Raw genomic sequence first — 22127 nt, forward strand, 5'->3', positions numbered from 1 at the left:
AAGATCTGCCCGGAGACAGAGGATGATGACGCCTCCAAGGAAGATGATGAAAGATGATCTAGTTTGGCCAGGCGGGGTGCACATTTTGACAGAGCCTGAGTAAACCTGTACCCCGTATACTTTGTCTGCCGACAGGGATACTTAGGATATTTTTTGTGTACCCACAAGTGTGTTTTAACTTAAATGCTGGACTTCAGTGAACTTGCTTAACTGAACTCTTCGTCTCAGGTTGATCCTTGTGTTCTGGTAAACTTACTTACAGACCGATGTAAGAAGGCGCGGGAATTAATAAATTGGAGTCAGATTTGACAGGCCTTAGGGTCTTATTTTAGACATAATTCACTACACCGGTGCGTTCCATACAGACGCTGAAGGGGGACTTTTGCGTCGGACACACACACACACACACACACACACACACACACACACACACACACACACACACACACACACACACACATCTCTCTCCACTCTCCAGTGTGTTGCAGGCGCTCACCTGGGCTGGCGCTGTGCAGGCGGAGCTCGGCGGGCCTCCTCCCCAAGCCGGCTGAGGGAGGGTGAGCGGCTCCGTGCCCCCCTCCCCATGGTCCGGACCACCACGTTGCCATTTGGGCTGCCGCTGGGCATCTGCTGGAGCAGCTGGGGTGACAGGCTGCGGTGTAATGCTGAGGAGCCAGGCTGCGAGAGACCCTGCTGGGGGGCCCTGTGTGGGTGGGGCTGGGCGTGTTGCTGCAGATGGGGGGCCCAGTTGCCAGGAGACCCGTGCTGCTGCTGCTGCTGGTACTGACTGACTGTTAGGTTGTTGTCGCTGTTGGAGCGCAGCAGGACCCGCGGCGCTGATAGGGAGGAGGGGGACGGCTCGTTTCCGCTGCCAGAAGACGGGCCCCGGCGGCGCTTGGAGTAGGCTGGAGCCTCGCGGAAAGGCACTGAATGAGGAATGAGAGGGAGAGAGGGAATTAAGTTGTTCATCTTTTAGAATCCCAGCATTTCCTTTTTTCAGTCGGCTATCTTTGTTTCTGATAGCCCACATGTTTGTGTACTTTTTAATATTTGAATTCCCTGCCATTACAAGTGTTAGGTGCAGCACTTCAGCCGTTCTTTGGCAGCACCTAAGCTGAATGAATGTGAAACAAAAAAAGTGCCCCAAAACTAACTAAAAGACCTTTCTCAGATCTAATGATTGTAGCTGGACTTCTTTAGCAAGTTTTGACTTTAAGTTTCTTTGCGTCCATACCTTATCCATTATCTGCTCTAGCTTTTTTCAATGTTTTAGACACACATGGTGATAATAACAGTCCAAAATGATGTCAAATTGCATAAAAACATCAATTTGTTTTTGAGGAAAGACCCCTAAACCCCCGCCAAATATGTGCACCTACAGATGTGTTGGAAACCGTTCCCTATCACGGAAATAGTGCACTATAAATATACTGTGTGTTTTGTAGTGTTGTTCGAATTCTCCCCGGTTAATTTCATTCACTATATAGTCCACTATAAAATACCCACAATGCACTCCTAATATGAGTGGATATACGATGCATCCTACATTTCACTCCCGTATACCACAATGCAACGCGGCCGTGTTTTCCTGGAGGAGAAGAAGAAGCAGAAGCACCCGCGGAAAATTGAAAGGAAAAATGGAGCGGGCTTTCGTTTCTAAACACTGGAAATGTAACATGCCACATTTGTTTACATGATGCTGGGCGGGCCCGCCTCTGTCGCCGAAACAACGGCCGAATCTACTGACGCAACGATGTTTCCAGATTAGTGTCCGAAATCTCGCTTGGTTGTTCCCGGGAACGGTTTTGAACACAGCTTAAAAGCTGTTTCATGCTTCTTGCGTTCAGGGGGATATGACGCTAACGCGGCCTGGGCACCTGTGAGCGGAGGGTCTGATTGCCGAGCTGCGCACCTCCAGGATTTTGTAACAATGCGGACGCGTTCGTATAGAAAGCGTTGCAATGACTGGCTACAGGAGGGAAGAAGTCCGTTCTTTGAGCTGCTCGGACCGCAATCAGCATGAAAGACCAGACTGTTCGCGGTGACCATGCGTCTTAGATGAAAACACGGACAACAACCCAAAAACAAGCTGAGGTCTATTTTAATGTACCCAGTGTTAGCATGGTTAGCATCGCTGAGCCTCTGTCCTGAGTGACAGGTCCTAAAGCATCCCCTGCTTTATTGTCTATTTAAAAATAAATGGGACCATCACTTACTAAATGAACGTCATGCTGTATTGAAGAAGACTTCAAACTAGCAACTGAGAACATAAACTCATTATGAAAATGTTTACTGAGGTAATAAATCAGGTGAGAAGTAGGCTCATTGTCTCATAGACTTCTATAGAAACAGACTTCTTTTTGGAGCCAGTGGAGTCGCCCCCTGCTGGACGTTAGAGAGAACGCAGCTTTAAGGAGCTTCAGCATCACTTTTCAGACTACAAAGCTTTGTCTTTTCTTTATCTTTTTTTACAGTCTATAAAAATATCCCATCTTTCTACAGTTATTTAAATTCTCCAAAATTAGACACAATCTGGTACCAGCACTACAAAGTAGTCTATGTCAGCGGAGACTTCCGCTACGTCCCTGGGGACGCAGCTACACAGACCTCCACAGCAGAGCTCAACTCTGTGTGTGAGGCCGCCGCTGAGCCAGTAGTCTATATCCACAAAGTTCCACTCCCAGGCCGGATGTCCGTCCCCTTCCTCTTCCTCTGTGTTGGCGTTCTAACCTCCGGTGGATTTGTGAGGACTATGGTTAACTGCTCCTCAGATCTCTGCAGGGTAAATCCAGACAGCTAGCTAGACTATCTGTCCAACCGGAGTTTTCTGCCGCACGACTAAAACTACTTTTGAACGTCCACATGTTCCACCAAAACTAGTTCCTTCACGAGACTATTTAGCAGAGGCACCGGGGCTCCGTCCGATGCTTAGCACCGCCCAAGACGATTGTGATTGGTTTAAAGAAATGCCAATAAACCAGAGCACGTTTTTCTCTCATCCAGGAGTGCTGTGTGGACTAGCCAGACCTTCCTGTGCAGGAATGTCTGTCAATGCAAACTAAAGGGCCAGTAACCCTGACCTTTCAACCACTAGTGAAGAAAATCTCACACTGACCTTGCATCAAACTTGCAGGATGATTTTCTGTTTGTTTTCTAATAACAACTCTGGCGTTTGTGTCCATGTGAAGATGAAACCGCTGTGTTCACAGGATTCAAAACCTGTAGTTCTGTACAGTGGTGGAATGTAACTAAGTACATTTACTCAAGTACTACTCAGGTACAAATGTCAAGGTACTTGTACTTTACTTGAGTCTTTTCTTTTCATGCCACTTTCTACTTCTACTCCACTACATTTCAGAGAGAAATATTGGACTTTTTACTCCACTACATTCATCTGTTACATCTTTAGTTACTAGTTACTTTAGTTACTAGTTACTTTACACATTAAGATTCCTGCACACAAAAAACATGTAGTTTATAAAATCAGCTGTTTTCTAATAAAGTAAACTAGCCAACAATATAACGGCTACAAGTCCAGCTGAGATGATGAGACTATTAAACACTACGTTTCACAATGGGAGGATTTCTCTGCATCGAGTACTTTTACTTTTAATACTTTAAGTTCATTTTCCTGACGATACTTACAGACTTTAGTAAGTAGTAACATTTTCAATGCAGGACATTAACTTGTAACAGAGTATTTTCACAGTGTGGTATTAGTATTTTTAGGAGGAGGATAAGGATCTGAATACTTCTTCCTGTACTGTAATTGCGATGAGGCACTCTGTGTGTTTGAATTCTGCTGCCGGCTGCACCACTAATACATGGTTATGCCACAAGCTGGCTCTTGTACTGGAACGTTTTTTCTTTATTTTAACAACCAAGAATAATAAAACGATTCAAATTGCCGCAGTATGTTTCTATTATCCAACACCTGCTTCTGTTGTGCACGGTCACGGGAAACTGGAGTCTGTCCCAGCACGCAACCTCTGCAACACACACGCATGCACGCACGCATACACTTATTAAGATATTAAAGTGTTCTCAGTTCTGCTGCTTTCGGTATTCTGCTTTTATTCAGCAAATTGCTTGTTGTGTATGAAACAAATGAAAGGAAATCATTTCTAACATTCTTTTATCGAACATTGAATTCAATATAAAAGGCACCACTAAAAAAAGAATGACGGTTACATTTTACAAGTGCAGTTTTCTGCTGATATTTTGTTTCAACTAATACAAAAAATCTCTTTCCACTGAGTGTCTTTGTCAATATGTCGCAGTCTTTCGTGATGTATTTATTGCTTGATATTGCGATGACGATGAAAAACCGATATATTGTGCAGCTCTTATTAGCAATAGAATATTGTCAACCCGTTCTCACTCCGAACTTGTAAAATACGGACGCTTGTACAGTGGCTCTCAGCGTCAGATCCGTCAAAATCCCCCTTCAGCGCCTGTGTGTAACGCTCCGGGCAGAGCAGCAGCTCGACCGCCGCGCTGTAAGATGACGTAGTGTTAAGAGAGACAGCGGTAGCGAGTAGAATTAAAGACGGAAGGAGGTTGGTTGGGTGGGGGTGGGGTGGATGGGTCAAATAACACAGGACTTTCACCCAGGAGACCAGGATTTGTGTCACTTTTCCTAACGCAACGGTCCTGTTCTTCTTTACCTAAGCCAGGGATGCACCGAATCCAGGATTCGGCTTCGGATTCGGCCGAATATTGGGGTTTTTTGGAAAATGGAACTCGTGAGCAGAAAAAGTCTTGTTTGGCAGTACTTTCAGTCAAAAGAAGGCCATTCAAGTCTTACCTACTGCAACTTTAAGATGGTCTCAATAGCTTGCGCGGGCTGCAACACGCTCGGAGCACAGATGCGCCCGGTGGAAAATAGGGGCTGCACTTTATACTCTTACTAACTGCTTTGCTTCTGTACTAATTAATACGGCCACTAGAGGGCGCCACCACCGCGAACGTAAAGCTTGATGGTGTTTTAAGCACCCAACGTCGACTTCAAGGCAGCGCTGCGACCGTCGACTTCAAGGCACCTAACCCTAACCTTAACCACTGCCTAATCTTAGTGCCTTCCAAGCAGCGCTGCCTGGAAGACGACGTTGGGGGCTTAAAACACCAAACACCAAACGTAAATATGAGTCGTAATTTCTGCTTGAACAACTACTTGTGTGGGCTTAGGAGAAGAGTCCTCCTAAGAAGGGACAGCAGTTAAGCCTTTGGGTCAAGTATAAACCCAGCTGAATAAATCACTGAGCTGTGTCGGAAACAAAGTGCATATCAGCATTTGTATACCGCAGGGACGGAGATGGAGAGGACATATAAATAGCTTACCTTCTAGTTCGGATGTGCTATTTTTTGTCTCAGTGATGCCAGACCTGCTAGGAGACTTAGTCTGCACTGATGCACATCTATCTGTTTATTGACTGTTATTGTTATTGTTCTTCATCAATCCATCAAAATCTAATCCCTTTCTCTCACTAGACAGTTCAAACCAATACAGTGTATAATTGCATCTCCCATTAGGGGTGTAACGATAGTGTTTGGTGTTTTAAGCCCCCAACGTCGCCTTCCAGGCAGCGCTGCATGGTTATGGTTATGGTTTATGGTTAAAGAGTTAGGTGCCTTGAAGTCAACAGTTGCAGCGTTGCCTTTAAGTCAACGTTGGGGGCTTTACGATACGCTCATCTCACGATTCAACACCCCGATTTCTAGTTGATGATACGATACTCCCAGGATTAGTTCTAACAGAATGAGCTGCAGACAAATGACTGTGAAATATTCCTTTATTTCTATAAACTGTGCATAACAACAGATGTGTCCTCTTAGCAAAAGTGAAATTGTATTTTATCATAAATAACAAAAATTAAATATTAAATAAAAAACAGTTTAAAACAAACCCCTCAGGGGCGGTTCTAGAGGGGGGTGCAAGGGTGGCCAGTGCCCCCTTAATATTAAGCCTGACCCCCCCCCCCTACTGTGGCAAATATTTTCATAAATTTCTTACCCCACCTTTATCCCCAAGGAAGGAATATTATCCATGTGCCGTGATAAATAAAAAGTAGGTTAGCACTGATTGAGTATTCTTGTGTTTATTGTTATATGTGTATTGTTAGTCCTTTGTAGAACCAAACCTATGGAGGGTTGGTGGTATGTACAGTAACACTTGTGCTTAATATATTTTGGTCTGGCCTGCCTGGCCCCTCTAAATGAAATGGTCTAGAACCGCCACTGCACATCCCACATCAAAATAACAAAATAAACAGAAAAACAAAATCTGAAATCCTAAGAAGATCACGCCCTAGGACGTTCAAAAACTGCATCGCGATTCTTTTTTTTATCTCAACCGGCTGTAATCTTCACCCATTCACGAAGCATCCTTCCATCCAGTGGTGGAATGTAACTAACTACATTTACTCAAGTACTGTACTTAAGTACAAATGTTAAGGTACTTGTACTTTACTGGAGTCTTTTCTCTTCATGCCACTTTCTACTTCTACTCTGCTACTTTTCAGAGAGAAATATTGGACTTTTTACTCCACTACATTCATCTGTTACAGCTTTAGTTACTAGTTACTTTAGTTACTCCTCTACATTCATCTGTTACAGCTTTAGTTACTAGTTACTTTAGTTACTCCACTACATTCATCTGTTACAGCTTTAGTTACTAGTTACTTTAGTTACTCCACTACATTCATCTGTTACAGCTTTAGTTACTAGTTACTTTAGTTACTCCTATACATTCATCTGTTACAGCTTTGGAGTTACTAGTTACTTTAGTTACTCCACTACATTCATCTGTTACAGGTTTAGTTACTAGTTACTTTAGTTGACTCACATTACATTGTTATAGCTATTACTTTACTACATTACAGTTCCTGTTTACAGCTTTACATTACAGTTACATTTAGTTATTAGTTTGTTATTTTTTTTTTTTTTTTTTTTTTTTACTTCATTACATCTACATTCATGTGTTACAGCTTTAGTTACTAGTTACTTTAACCATTAAGATTCCTGCACCCAAAACACATGTAGTTTATAAATCTGATGTTTGATTCTAAAGTAAACTAGCCGACAATATAACGGCTACAAGTCCAGCTGAGATGATGAGACCATTATACACACAACTGGTTGGATCCTTTACTCTTTCTACAATGAAGGACTTTTCTGCATCAAGTACTTTTACTTGTAATACTTTAAGTACATTTTCCTGAGGATACTTACAGACTTTTACTTAAGTTAACATTCTCAATGCAGGACCTTTACTTTTGGTATTAGTACTTTTACTTAACTAAAGGATCTGCATACTTCTTCCACCACTGGTTATATCCCTATCTCCCATACACACACACACACACACACACACACACACACACACTGAGATATTGAACTGAGATGGTTGGTGATTGGCCACGGCTCCACGCTCTGCACCGCTCCCCCTGACCGTCATTAGCATGATTATCAGGAATCCATGAGCAGAGCCCAGTTCCTCTGGCCCCCGCTGCCTGCTCTGCTCTGCTCTACACTGTCGGACTGAACCAGTAATGGAGGTTGGCCTTGATTTCCCCGTGGACATCTTCCTCTATTACGCTGTGAGATGACGAGCCTGTAACTGCCATCGCCAGCTCTCCTCGCAATACAACCAACCGTGCGGGGCCGAGGAGAGCAGAACAGGGCCAGCAGCCATTCCAACCAGCAGCGCCTGATTAGTGAGTGGATTAACACAGTCGTACCAAGGCTACTGGAGCAATGTCGCTGGAAGAAGTATTCAGATCCTTTACTTAAGTAAAAGTACTAATACCACACCGTAAAAATACTCTGTTACAAGTTAAAGTCCTGCATTGAAAATGTTACTTAAGTAAAAGTATGTAAGTATCGTCAAGAAAATGTACTTAAAGTATTAAAAGTAAAAGTACTCAATGCAGAAAAATCCTCCCATTGTAGAAAGTGTAAAGGTATAATGGTCTTATCATCTCAGCTGGACCTGTAGCCGTTATATTGTTGACTAGTTTACTTTATAATAAAACATCAGATTTTATAAACTACATGTGTGCAGGAATCTTAACATGTAAAGTAACTAGTAACTAAAGCTGGAACAGATGAATGTAGCGGAGTAACTAAAGTAACTAGTAACTAAAGCTGGAACAGATGAATGTAGCGGAGTAACTAAAGTAGCTAGTAATTAGCTGAAACAGATGAATGTATGGGGACAAAGCTAACAGTAACTAAAAGCAGATGTGTAAAGGGACAAAGTAACTAGTAACTAAAGCGTAACAGATGAGTAATTGAGTAACTAAGTAACTAGTAACTAAAGCTCTTGTAAGAAGTAAGGTAGCGGTAACTAAAGTTACCAGTAACAAAAGCGTAACAGATGAGTGTGCGTTATAAAGAACTAGTAACTAAAGCTGGAACAGATGAGGAAGTAACTAAGTAACTAGTAACTAAAGCTTGGTACAGATAATGTGCGCGAGTAACTAAAGTAACTATGTAACTAAAGGCTGTAACAAACTGAATGTAGCGGGTAACTAAAGTAACTAGTACTAAAGCTGTAACAGATGAATGTAGAGGGGTAACTAAAGTAAATAGTAACTAAAGCTGGAACAGATGAATGTAGCGGAGTAACTAAAGTAACTAGTAACTAAAGCTGTAACAGATGAATGTAGCAGGAGTAACTAAAGTAAATAGTAACTAAAGCTGACAGATGAATGTAGTGGAGTAAAAAGTACAATATTTCTCTCTGAAATGTAGCGGAGTAGAAGTAGAAAGTGGCATGGAAAGAAAAGACTCCAGTAAAGTACAAGTACCTCAACATTTGGACTTAAGTACAGTACTGGAGTAAATGTACTTAGTTAAATTCCACTGCTGGATGCCGTTTCCTTCCGGTCGCTTCCTGGCAGCCTGTACATCTGAAACGGGGGATTTGCTGAGTCATTATCTCTCTCCCAGACTAATGTCTCCGAGCTTTCTCTCTCTGTGTGTCTGCAGCAGACGCGTTGATGAAGAGAACAGGTGCTAACGTTTAACGAGCTTGCACATTTAGGAGCTATCAGTCTGTGTGCGTCCCTGATCTGGTGATCTACAACTACCAACTACAGACTTCTGCAGAGTCTTAACCAAAACAAGGAAATGGATCACACCACCCCATTGCTTCAAGGGTTATTTCCAAGTTGGACCTTATTTCCCCATGCTGTCTAAGGCTACATTTACATTGCTAGATTTGGGACTTTAAGCAGAGTTTTGAGCCAAAGTGATCTCTGTGCACCAAGTGTTTTTACCTCCAGTAGAAGAACTAATCTCCGCTTAAACTAACACGCCCAAACTGCATAGCTCATCACCATTCTCGTATACTGGGCATGTGTGTGCCGGGATAAACAGGAGGCAGCATGTTTACTCTGCCCGTTGCTGGTAGAAACGCCAGAGCAGGGGGAATGAGAGGAGGAAACGCCAGAGTAGGGGGAATGAGAGGAGGCAAACGCGCAGGGGGAATGAGAGGGGGATCCAAGAGGGGGGAAGGAGAATGCCAGAGCAGGGGGAATGAGAGGGGGGAATGCCAGAGCAGGGGGAATGAGAGGGTGAAATGAAGCTCAGCGCAAATTCTTTCAGGAAGATTTCTATGACTACAATCACCACTATTTCTCCTAATTCTGTTCAGCTGGTAGGAGGCGTGCACTCTTCGGTAGGCCAATCAGAGTTGGCCTCGAAATCATGATCCAATCACAGAATGACATGTTGCATTAAATGTCCCTCTCTTGCTATCAGCTGTCTTCTCAGGCAAAGGTGCAACCCTCCTCCTCCCCTTCCGGAAACGCCAGAGCAGGGGGAATGAGAGGGGGAAAGGTCAGAGCAGGGGGAATGAGAGGGGGAAAGGTCAGAGCAGGGGGAATGAGAGGGGGAAAGGTCAGAGCAGGGGGAATGAGAGGGAGGAAAGGTCAGAGCAGGGGGAATGAGAGGGGAAAGGTCAGAGCAGGGGAAATGAGGGGATGGAGGAGAATCAGGGGAGAGAAAGTGAAAAAGCCGTGGAAAGAAGTCAGAGCAAATGAGAGGGGGAAAGGTCAGAGCAGGGGAAATGAGAGGGGGAAACAGTCCTCTAAAGACTGAGATTGATCCCCAGACGAGGAGGAGAACTTCAGAAAGTGGTCTCGAGTATTGCAACGCTGTCAGAGAGTTTATTTAATTTTATGTTCCAGCCGGATCACTAAGGTCCTGCACCTGCTTTTATTTTAAATATTCCTTATGTGTCCCATAAACGTAGCCGTGGGAGGGCCTTCTGGGAAGTAATAAAAGCATGTATGAGGGTTTCTGCCACGGAGTCAGAGAGTGCTGGCCAGAGTCTGGAGGTGTTTTTTAAGATGAAAAAAGGCGGATTAGGTGATGGATTAGATGTGAGTCTGAAAAGAGAGGCTGGAGTTCAGGATTAGACCAAGGTTGAGGACCTGAGAGGATGGTGCAGATGGCGCACCCGTTAACATCCAGGATCAGATCTCCAACCTGCTGGAGCAGCACCTTGGGGGGCCACAACCAAGATCATTCATTTATATATCATTTTTAACCCTGTTGTTGGTTTTATTTGTTTGTGCATTTTTAACATTTTATTGTCTTTATGGTGTCATTTTTAGTTTTGCTTAATGTGTAGCACTTTGGGCTGCATGTTTGCATTAAAGGTGCGATATACGTGGCCGGGTTGGCTCAGTGGGTAGAGCAGGCGCACGTATACTGAGAGGTATAAAAAAAAGGTGCTATATATTATAAATAAAGTTGAGTTGGTGCGGCAGGTTTGAACTTCAGCGGAACACGCATTCACACGAATACTTTCTCTGAATCTCTAGCACACAATCGCTCACACAAATTAATTATCACGCAACTTGGGCGAGAGTGAGGAGTCAAAACCACCCCAACGTATGAACTTATGTAACAGTTGGAAAAGCAATCAGTGGGATCTATATAATTAAATGCTCTGGAAACACAGAACGCGTGTCGGAGGTCAGCGAGACTGGAAGCACTCAGCCGAGCTAAACGATGCTGATGACATTATGCTAATACGCTGAGCTGTTAAAGGAAGACAGCTCACAAGCAGTTTGTCTTTCTAAAGAGTCCAGTTTGTGCCAATATGATGTGTGCTGATTATAAAGTCAAATCAAGGATAACATGTACATTTATAACCAAGATTGTCATTTTTAGAACACTCCTCGCAGAGTTTCCGTTGACCCTCACTCTGCAGATTTAAAATCTCTAAATTTAAACTCAAACTATTCTGGCTGAGAACTGACGGTCACCTAACAACCAATCCAGACAGCTGTGCAGACAACGTAACAGCCAATAACAAAGAGTTATGGACATGTGTGTCCACAGATTGTTGATGTAAAAGTATATGGACTGTATTTATACATGACTACTCAAAGCTCTTTTTCCTAGTACAGAAACCATTCACACACACACATACACACACTGTGGCCGAGGCTGCTGTACAAGGGGCCACCTGCTCGTCAGATTAACATTCACACGCTTTCACACACCGATGGCCCAGCATCGGGAGCAATTCGGGGTTGGGTGTCTTTCCCCAAGTACACTTCGACATGGGACAGCAGGGCCAGGGATTGAACCACCGGCCTTCCAATTGGTAGGCCACCACTCTACCACCTGAGCCATAGCCGCCCCGAACAACTATTAATGTTGTTAATTAAAATTGTGTTTTAAACTTGTCGAGACGTTTTACCCTTTTTCAAGATCATGTTTTGTAATGTTCGGATATTCACTGTTTAGTTATGCGGTGACACCTAAGACCAAGATAAACAGCAGTGGTTATTTGATCAAAAACTTAAAATGGTTTGTTAAAAAAGATAAAATGTTCCTTAATCTAAGAACAGACTTCAAGATTACTGAACATCTACCAAGGCGAGAAACCTCACGCACAACGCAGATTTTTTTTAGTCCTGGCAGCCAGAAAGAACTCAGAGCACATACTGAAGGACAGAGACAACACACACACACACACACACACACACACACACACACACACACACACACACACACACACACACACACACACACACACACACACACACACACACAAACACACACAGATACTTCCTGCATGCTTCTGCACCAAAAGAGAGAAAGGATAGTGATCAAAAAGAGTTTGCCATTTTATCATCACATCCCTTTATGAGATAGTGACAGTAGAGAGATGACAGGAAGGGAGAGGGACGGTAAGACTTTACAATAAGGTACACAAAATAATAGGTAGTTAATGATTAGTTACCCTTTTTCAAAAGGGTAGTTACTCTTTTTCAGAAGGGTAATGAATGATGAGGTGCTCCAGGCTCGGGGGAGGCCCAGGACTAGGTGGAGGGACTATATCTCCCCCCCTGGCCTGGGAACGCCTCAGGATCCCCCAGTCGGAGCTGGTTTACGTGGCTCGGGAAAAAGGAAGTTTGGGGTCCCCTGCTGGAGCTGCTGCCTCCCCGCGACCCGACACCGGGATAAGCGTACGAAGATGGATGTTTGTTTGTTTGTGTATGCATGCACCTTTCACCAAGGCAAATTCCACATAAGTGTACTTATTGTAGCTATAAAACCTTTTCTGATTCTGATGTTGCGGTCGGACCCTGAACCTCGGCGCCACCAGGGCGTTGCTAATGTATGCTGCAATTTGCACAGAAAAAGGAAAGAAATGGAGCAAAACAGCACTAAATTAGGATGAGATGTTGAATGGAGGTCAAACTCTGCAGGGAGAGAACTTCATCAGGGTCAGGTTAACTTCCCGCAGCTCTGAACTGAAAGAGGAGAAGTGTGAAGTGACAGCTGACTCGCGTCACATCGCAGTCTGCAGCCTGCCTGCCCTTTTCAGACAAATCAAAGTATTTCTCCCACTGATGTGTGATCTCAGCGGCCCTGATTCCAGTAGTTTATAACAAAGATTCTCAACGGCTAAAGACAGCCCCACTGCACGCTGCGCCGATGGTATGGAACGCTACACACTTCCTGTCTGCTAAAGGGGCGTGGCCTCGTTTGAAAGTGCAGTGAACGTCGTGTGGATAGACATTCACATTTGCATAATTTATTATTATTTTCTTTTGCTAACATTAGATATTTACACAGCTAAAAGCCAGCTTTAGCATGACGGAAACTAGTTTTGTTTCAGCGTTCGCAAACATTAGGTGACATCGCCACTCACCCTCTTCTCTACACATTACATACTTATCATTCCAATATGCATCTTGCACACTACTTTGCACTATAACTTTATGCACCTTACATCCAACTCCATGTGTACTTGTCTCGATAATGTCTTATTTGTATTTTTGTATATTATGTTGATATGTGCCTATATGTATATAGTGTATTTATATATGTGTTTGCTACTACATGTCTATTTGTTGAATGTATAGAGAGTTAACACCTACCAAAGTCAAATTATTTGTGTATGTAAGTATACTATCTGATTCTGATATTAGCTTATCAGTGTTGCCAGATCTCGCCAGAGTCTGTTCCTAAGACAGAAATACAAAGGCTCATGGGATGTTCCCCTCTGGCCCCCCCTAACTGTGGCAAATATGTTCATACATTTCTTACCCCACCTTTATCCCCAAAGAAGGGATATTGTCCATGTGCTGTGATAAATAAAATGTAAGTTAGCACTGATTGAGTGTTCTTGTGTTTATTGTTATATGTGTATCGTTAGTCCTTTGTAGAACCAAACCTATGGAGGGTTGGTGGTATGTACAGTAACACTTGTCCTTGATATATCTGGTACCCTTACAATCGCATGTGGCTCTAGCCTGAATTTCTTTTTTGCACTTGTAGAAAATGGGTCACACATACCTGTATTCTGAATTTGAAGTCACATTCAGAACACAGGTGTGTGAACATATTTTAGATGTCACAAAACGATTTACTTTTGAATAAAAATACAACCGCCACTTCAAAGGCTGCAGTGTAGCTGTAACCGTAAGGATCGTAGTGCTGACAGGCAGTGTTTGGCCGTGCTCAGCTGTCATACGGCTCTGGGTCAGAGGCTGTTTCGGAGTGTGTCTGTCCGTGACTTGATGGACCACAGGGCAGCGGGTCAGACAGATGGCGTCCAGGGTGGACGGGTCTGTCAGCGAGTCAGCCGCTCTGCTGAGGCAGCGAACAACACCACAGTGTGAAGGATTTCATTCAGTGCCGCTTTAAATCTCCTTTAATCCCACAGCCCTATGTTCCCACATTTCTGAGATTTTTCTTAAAATTAGGCCCTATGTTCCCACAGCCCTATGTTCCAACATTTCTAGGACATTTTCAAAATTAGGTCTTGTGTTCCTACATTTCCCTTCAATTTAAGCCCTATCCTCCCACAACATTTTTTGGGGGTTAGGGTTAGGCTGGCCACACACTGGCTGCGTGGCGTGAGAGTGTGAGCTGCGTGGCGTGTCCGTTTTTATTTCAGCTCCCATGGAAACAGGTTAGAGCGTGCACGCTGCCTGCGTGAGACGCACGTCTCAGGCGCGCCTCTCTCACGCTGAAAACGCGTGCATGCTAGAAATAGAACCGACATTTCCAGGCAAAATAGTATCAGAAAAAATGTTTATATGCCATTTTGACACAAATACATATTAAGAAATGACATTTTGATGTTTGAAAGTCTTTAGGTTTTGACATAAATGCAGATATAAATGTAATTTAAAAATAATAATAATAAATAATGATCAATTTTCAAATATTGCACCTGTCAATACAGAAGGAAATATTCTGTAGCCTATTTTGCCGTCAATACTGCCGACTGCTGTAATCAAATCAGTATATATTTATGTTTAACATGGAGTGTAAGTAGGAGAACACGTTATTATTTCATTTTATCAATGGGACACAGACAAGGCTAGCAGCAGCAGCGCCGCGTCAGACACCTTTCTGGTGTGTAAAGACGTAGAAAACGCCACGCAGCCGCCACGGAGCTGGCACGCAACAGAAACGCCACACAGGCAGCGTGCAGGAGGCCTAACTACACTAAGTGGACTGTTTCATCTTTATGGCCACTTGATTATGAAAGCCGCTCCGTGTAACCAACTCCACTCGCTTAAACTGAATAGCTCCATCTGATGGACATTTTAAAAGAGAACTGTACAGGTATATCCTCTATGAAGTCCACACTGGAGTGGAAAACAATGGAACGACAAGCGGCCAGTGATTTCCTTACATTTTATTTAAAAAATCCCACAATGCAATGCTTTGTCTGTCGTACGAGATGACAGATGGGTAAATTACAGTCATGTGACACTACACTGTCAGCGGTGACGCAAAACGCTGATGATTCATAAGGTCCCGGAAACTTCAATTTACTGCTCGCTACAGAGTATTTATAGTTTTATAGTGTTGTTCAGGCAAGCAAATTCTAAGTGAGGGAAGGATTTGCATTTGTCATAGATCTTTTGTTTTTGGGGGGGAGTTCTCTTCAGTAAGCATTAACAACAGTCCTTATAGAACAAAGACATTACAGTATGCACAGTTTGTGTCACCTTCAGCTTTTTGGGGATCTTTTCACCTTCGAAAAAGCTGCAAGAAAACCCAGCATGCAGAGCTGAAGAGATCAGATCTGACAAAGGACTGCTCGGAAAGCCTAAAAGACTATTTAAACAAGTTTACATTTAAAAAATGCTTGCAGAGCCTCACATACCACTGGGTATTGTTTTCTTCCAAGAACAGAATAGAACACTCTAAAAAAATAACCCTCGTAGGCTACTAATACAATTGTCACTATCTAGATTGCACATCCTGCCACTGGAGGCTTCACTGGCATCATACACCTCTCAGTTGCCTCATGCACCTTGCTACAAACCTGCGACCTTTGCACACACACACAGAAAGACATTTCACTCAAAGAAATTACACTGAGCTGCCAGTTTAGTACAGCTGCATCCAATTCAATCCAAAATAACGGCTCTATTAATCCAATAAATCCACGTATTAGTGCTAATTAGCGTTTCTTTATGAAAACATCATTAACTCAGTATATATATATTCATTTCTGTTGGCACTCTTCTTGCCTAGAGGCTACACATGCAGCCCGTGGGTCTCCGTCTTCATTGAGAAAACGGCAGCGGGTGAACCAAAGCCACCAAAATGGTTTCACACACAGCCAGATGGATGGATGGATGGATGGATGGAGGGGCTGTTTAGGTTGCGTTTGGGTGAGGGGAAACAGCACGGGCACGGCACGGAGTCATGTCCGTGGGTGTTTTCTCCACCCTGGAGTCCCATTTTTTCATCCCTCTCTCTGTGACCTAAAAACTAGTCTAATTCCAGCGCTGCCTGCTTTTGTTTTTTCGAGCGAACAAAAAAAAAAAAAAACAAGAAAGGAAGAAAAGAAGACGCAAGTAGCGGATTATTCTTGCAGCCTAAATGCGCGCCCATCTACTGCATCCTAATAGCGACGGGAAAGAGACTTCATATGATTCTAAGCACTTTTTTTAAAAAGTGGAATGCATGTGCCCTTGTCCTAACGGAGCGGACAGATTGCTCCACATTCACAGTAAGTTGGCAGTGGCGGTAACTCGAAACTCTAAACGTCCGAAACCGTCCGAAGCCTGGTTTAGGGGGGGAAAAAGTAGAAAAAACAAGACGCCGGCTGCTTACCTTCCTTTTTTAAGGCATTGATGATCGACTTCATTTTCCCTCCTTTGCTATATTCCGATTTGCATATCACGGGACTTTTTTTTTAGAGCCCGACTATTCCTTTCAGCACCACGGACAGCGACTCCGCGGAGAGGAGCTGCCGCGAGCAGCGCACATGATCCCCGCTGATCACACCTTTCACTGCCACCCCCCTCCGCGGCTCTCTCTCTCTCTCTCTCTCTCTCTCTCTCTCTCTCTCTCTCACACACACACACACACACACATAAACCCGCCCCTTACACTCCCCCCTCTCCCTCTATTTTCTCGCTGCCATGCGGGAGAGGCTGCACTGCGCTGCACAGATATTCAGTTTGCTGTCTGTCACTGAGTGAAGAAAGTAGAAAATATTAACATGTGTACGATCTGCCGATTGTTTTCTTGATTAATTGATTTTTTTTTTTTTGGTCTATAAAATGGCGAAAAATGTCGATCAGTGTTTCCTAAAAAAGTCTAATAAGTCAGTTTACTGTCACAGAGGATTGAAGAAACTAGAAAATATTCACATGTAACGTGGGAATCAGAGTATTTTCAACTTTTTTTTTCATAGAAAATGTCTCAAACCGTGTAGCCGGGTTAGCTCAGTTGGTATAGCGAGCGCACATACATGTAGAGGTTAATTCCTCGATGCATAAGGTCCAGGATTCGAGTCCGACCTGTGACAGTTTCTACATCTCTCCCTCCTTTCACATCTCCGCTGACCTATCCATTAAAGGCAGAAATGCCCAAAAAATATCTTTAAAAAAGAAAATGTTTCAAACCTATTAATCGATTATCAAAATAGTTGCAGAATACTTTAATAGTTGACAACTAATAGATTACTCGACTGATATCGGCAGCTCAAGAGTTGTGACAAAGATATTGTGATTTTGTAAAGTTAAATAAAACGGGTCGGACAAACCGTGTTTCTAAATGACCTCAAACACGTTTCTTTTTGCTGCCCTGAAAACATAACATATAGCATGGAGTGATGTCATCAGTAATGAGCCAATAATATCTGCTTGTGTGTACATCAGTCAGCAGTGGTACACAATGTACTTATTTTAATGTAGTATTTTACTTACTTTCCATTTTCTGCTACTTCAGACACAAATACTGTACTTTTTACTCCACTACATTTATTTGATTACTTTGCAAATTCAGAATAATAATACAAAATATAATCAACAAATATATTATGATGTATTATTACGGATAAACATATGTTTTGATCCCTCTGTGACATTCACAAGCTTTCCTGCAGAAAATGCGTGTGAATGCGAAAAAAGCTGATAAGCTGAAAAGCTGAGGCTAAACTGCATTGCTGGCTTTAAAAGTTGAATACCAATAACTTATTAAACATATGGATTATTTTAAGAATTGTTAAAAAGACGAAGCTACACGCAACTGCTAGCTTTAACGTGTTAGAAGAAGGTAAAGGAGTAGGATTAGTTGGAGAAGTGGAGATGGGTCTAATTAGCAAGGCCACACGGAATCTGCGGACACAAATAAAAATGTTAAAGCTATGGTGCGTAGTTTCTGTCGCCCCCCATGAGGAATTCTAAGTAATGACAACAACACTCTCAGCGCGTCCACATGATACAAGCCTTCCGTGACCGTAGTTACTAGTAGCCAAGGAGGACACGGAGGAGTAAAAAACAACATGATGGACTCTTCAGAAGAGGTCATTATCTTCACTCGAGTTTCTGCGCGGGGAAAGTCGCTGGACGCCACAATCTTCTGACCATAGTCCTACTGAGAGATCCAGAGAGAGTTGTGTGGAAGCTGATAGTCTTAATTAGCTTTGTAGCAACTCATTTGGCAATGGCTTGAATGTTTAATGTTTAATTAATATCAAAAAGTTACGCACTAAAGCTTTAAAGTAAAACCCCAAGCAGAAAAAATGTCTAAATTCCGCAGACAGAAAAACATCCCCAGATTTGTTTGGGTTTGCTAATTAGTATGAATGTCATTAAAAAGTTGAATAATACCAATATCTGGGGTGTCAGACTGGGGGTGGAAATGGGACTACGAGTACCCAGGGCCCTCATGTGAGAATGGCCCAAAAAGATGCTAGAATGAATAGCTGTGAATGCAGGGAGGGGCCCATAAAGAATGCCTTTCTACAGAATGTCTTTCTACAGGCCCAGAATTTGGTGCTACGCCCCTGATCAATAGAATACTATAATAGGCTACACATGTTACAAAAAACTAACAAGTAAAATTAAGCAGTACATATCTAATCACAAATATGGAAAATCATGTTATTGAAAAGAAAAGAGAAGATACTTGTAAAACCTTTTGAATTATGGATCAAATTAAGGAGCAGAAGAGCTCCTGAAAGGTTGGGTGCAGACACACTTTAGCTGCTCCTTTATCTCACACACTGAGCTGGCTTCACATCGTCGCCACTTTAACAGCAGCACAGCTCGCCTGTCGGACGGAAGACTTTCAGCAGAATATCTGTTATGTGCAGCATCAGGCAGACTCACAGTCAGTGACCTAAAACTCCCAGGTGCCAGTGTCAAGTCCTAGAGTTGGACCCACAGTGGAAAACCATACTCATTTTGGTCATTAGCTCGGTTCACTGCAGATATGATGTAGCTTTCTCCCTGAAGGTTTCAGAAAAACACACTGTAGACTGCAAAACAAATTCATTTCCATTTTGTTTGTTTAAATTATTTTGAATTAAATTTGTGGGCCTTTTCAGCCTTTATTTTGATAGGACAGCAGAAGACAGGAAAGGGGAGAGAGAGGGGGGAATGACAAGCAGCAAAGGGCCGCAGGTCGGAGTCAAACCCTGACGCACGGTGTTGAGGAGTGAACCTCTATATATGGGTGCCTGCTCTACCAACTGAGCTATCCGGGCGCCCGTTATGTATTCTTTTAAAGGGAGTATTTGCTCAGAGATTTACAGTCGGCTGGTTTCAGTTCGGGCATCCCGAAGTGGTCTTAATGCTGCCTCAGAGGCTTGCCTTTTGTTCTCCATCGTTTAAAAGCTTCTCCATTAAACAACAACCGTCCTTTTGGAATAAATAAAAGAACTTTTAGCGGTGTGACGAATCTCATTTAAAGTCACTGCCTCAGGTGTTTGGAGTCAACTCATTTGCACATATAACGTTAATAAAACATGAAAAGAACAACTGACTGTGCAGATTGAAAACCCAGAGAGAGAGAGAGAGAGAGAGAGAGAGAGAGAGAGAGAGACACACACACACACACACACATTAAAAAATAAAGATGGGATTCAAACCAAATACGTTGCATTCCAAATTCAACTACATGGTCAAACGGAAAGCACAGACCTCCACCAAGGCCATGCCTGAATGTAAAGTGCATATGCAGCATAAGTAAGCTTACAAACCCATTTTGAATCCATCTGTGTTCAAAGAGACCCAATGAGAAGAAACACATGACTACATCAAAATGTGTAGAGACGAAAAAAAACAACTGACTGTGCAGACTGAAAACCCAGAGAGAGAAGCGCGCACCCGCACACACACATACACACACACACACACACACACACACACACACACACACACACACACACACACACACACACACACACACACACACACACACACACACACACACACACACACACACGTAAAAAAGAAAGATGGGATTCAAACCAAATGCGTTGCATTCCAAATTCAACTTCATGGTCACTCGGAAAGCACAGACCTCCACCACGCATTTTGGTGATCCGCTCCAAAACTGAATGGGTCCGTCATCCGCCCATGAAAGCAAGAGCATAGGTGGTTGCCTGGATATAATATGTATGCTTAATGACGGCAAGATAAGAAGAGTTTCCCAGTTTGGAAACATTAATGAAACTGGTATCATAAAGCTTAAAAGGAGAAAAAGTTTATAAAAGGGGGAAATCCAGAGAGTCTATTAACTACTAAAACATTTTAAATCTCCAGGAAAACTGACAGGGACTTATATATTGAAGTGCAAATGGTCTTAAAAAGTATATAAATAACTGAATGTAAAGTGCATATGCAGCATAAGTAAGCTTACAAACCCATTTTGAATCCATCTGTGTTCAAAGAGACCGAATGAGAAGAAACACACAGCTTCATCAATAAAAATGATGAACCAAATAGAGATCCAAAAATATTTTTTTTTCATTTTCTCATCTTAAATGTGTCAGCAGTCATCATTGGAATCTATTGAATGAATCGTGTTCATTCCGAGACAGATGACCTCTTATTTTCCAAGATGACTTCATTTTTCATCGTGTCGATGCATTATGCATTATTTATTACTTAAAGAATATGTCATTGCAGAATTACATAAACCCGAAGAAGTTTTGAGACAAAAACGATCTTCGTCCACACAAGAGTTTTAGCCATATTAACACACATATCACGTGACCGTTCACACACAATAGGCATGTGCGTACCGGTGTAAACAGGATGCTGATTGCCTGATGTTACTCAGTGGTTGAAAGTAATGGATGTAGAAGTTGAAAATACAGAAAATACTTTGGAGAAGAACAACAACAGTGAAAAGTAAGAGCAGGAAGGAGGTGGAACTGTTACTGAAGGGTCTGTAAGCTACCTAACGGATAAGACTGACGGACGTGCGTTGTCGTTTCCAAAGGTCTCCGTTTGTGTCCGTCCAGACTACGAAGCAACCCCGGAAGTTTTCAAACGAAAAGTGGGGGCGGCAGTGTTTCCAAATGTCTCGGGTTTTAGGGACTCGGAAAAGCCGGAGTAGTGCGGACGCGAGGTGTAAACGTTGCAAAAGATACTTGTTTTTAAACCAAAACGTAGCAGTGGAGATGTAGGCTGAGAATGAACCAATGAAAATTTTGAATTTATTCTATCGTTTGCTTTCAGGAAGTTACCATGCAGGTAGGAATCAGCCAGGGCCACGTTCAGCCCGACAAAACGTAGCAACACGTTTAAAATAAAAACTGAAACGGGGGTGCGTTGTGTGTGCAAGCGCTGTGCATTTTATTATCATGGGTCTGCAGACACATCTCTGTTGATTGGGTATCAACTGTGACACAGCCAGTAGTCTCACATTGCCAGTCCTTCCTCCACAGCACTGCGGGGGAAGGTCTGGCTAGTCCACACAGCATTCTGGGATGGGAGAAAAACGTGCTCTGGTTTATTGGAATTTCTTTAAACCAATCACAATCATCTTGGGCGGCGCTAAGCCACGGTGCCTCTACAAAATAGCCTCGGGAAGGAACTTGTTTTGGTGGAACATGTGTAACGTTCAAAAGTAGTTTTAGTCATGCAACAGAAAACTCCGATTGGACAGATAGTCTAGCTAGCTGTCTGGATTTACCCTGCAGAGATCTGAGGAGCAGTTAACCATAGTCCTCACAAATCCACCGGAGGTTAGAACGCCAACACAAACAAAAAGAGAAGGTGACGAACATCTGGCCGAAACGAGGGACTTCTGGAGCAATCCCGGAAGTGGAAGGTCGTGGATATAGACTACACGGCCAATAAACAACAGACACACCCACCAAACGA

The 22127-nt window shown here is 43.0% G+C and overlaps 1 protein-coding gene across 1 annotated transcript in view; it reads right to left on the minus strand.

Moving 5' to 3' along the window:
* Positions 1–22127, minus strand: part of LOC120556519 (SH3 and multiple ankyrin repeat domains protein 2-like) — a 287467-nt gene that overhangs the window by 112833 nt on the left and 152507 nt on the right. Inside the window, exon 11 of the mRNA XM_039796163.1 lies at positions 497–926. Within this exon, the coding sequence (XP_039652097.1) occupies positions 497–926 (430 nt within the window). The remainder of the gene's footprint in view (positions 1–496; positions 927–22127) is intronic.

The sequence above is a fragment of the Perca fluviatilis genome, chromosome 3, assembly GCF_010015445.1.
Source record: "Perca fluviatilis chromosome 3, GENO_Pfluv_1.0, whole genome shotgun sequence".
Lineage (NCBI taxonomy): Eukaryota > Metazoa > Chordata > Actinopteri > Perciformes > Percidae > Perca > Perca fluviatilis.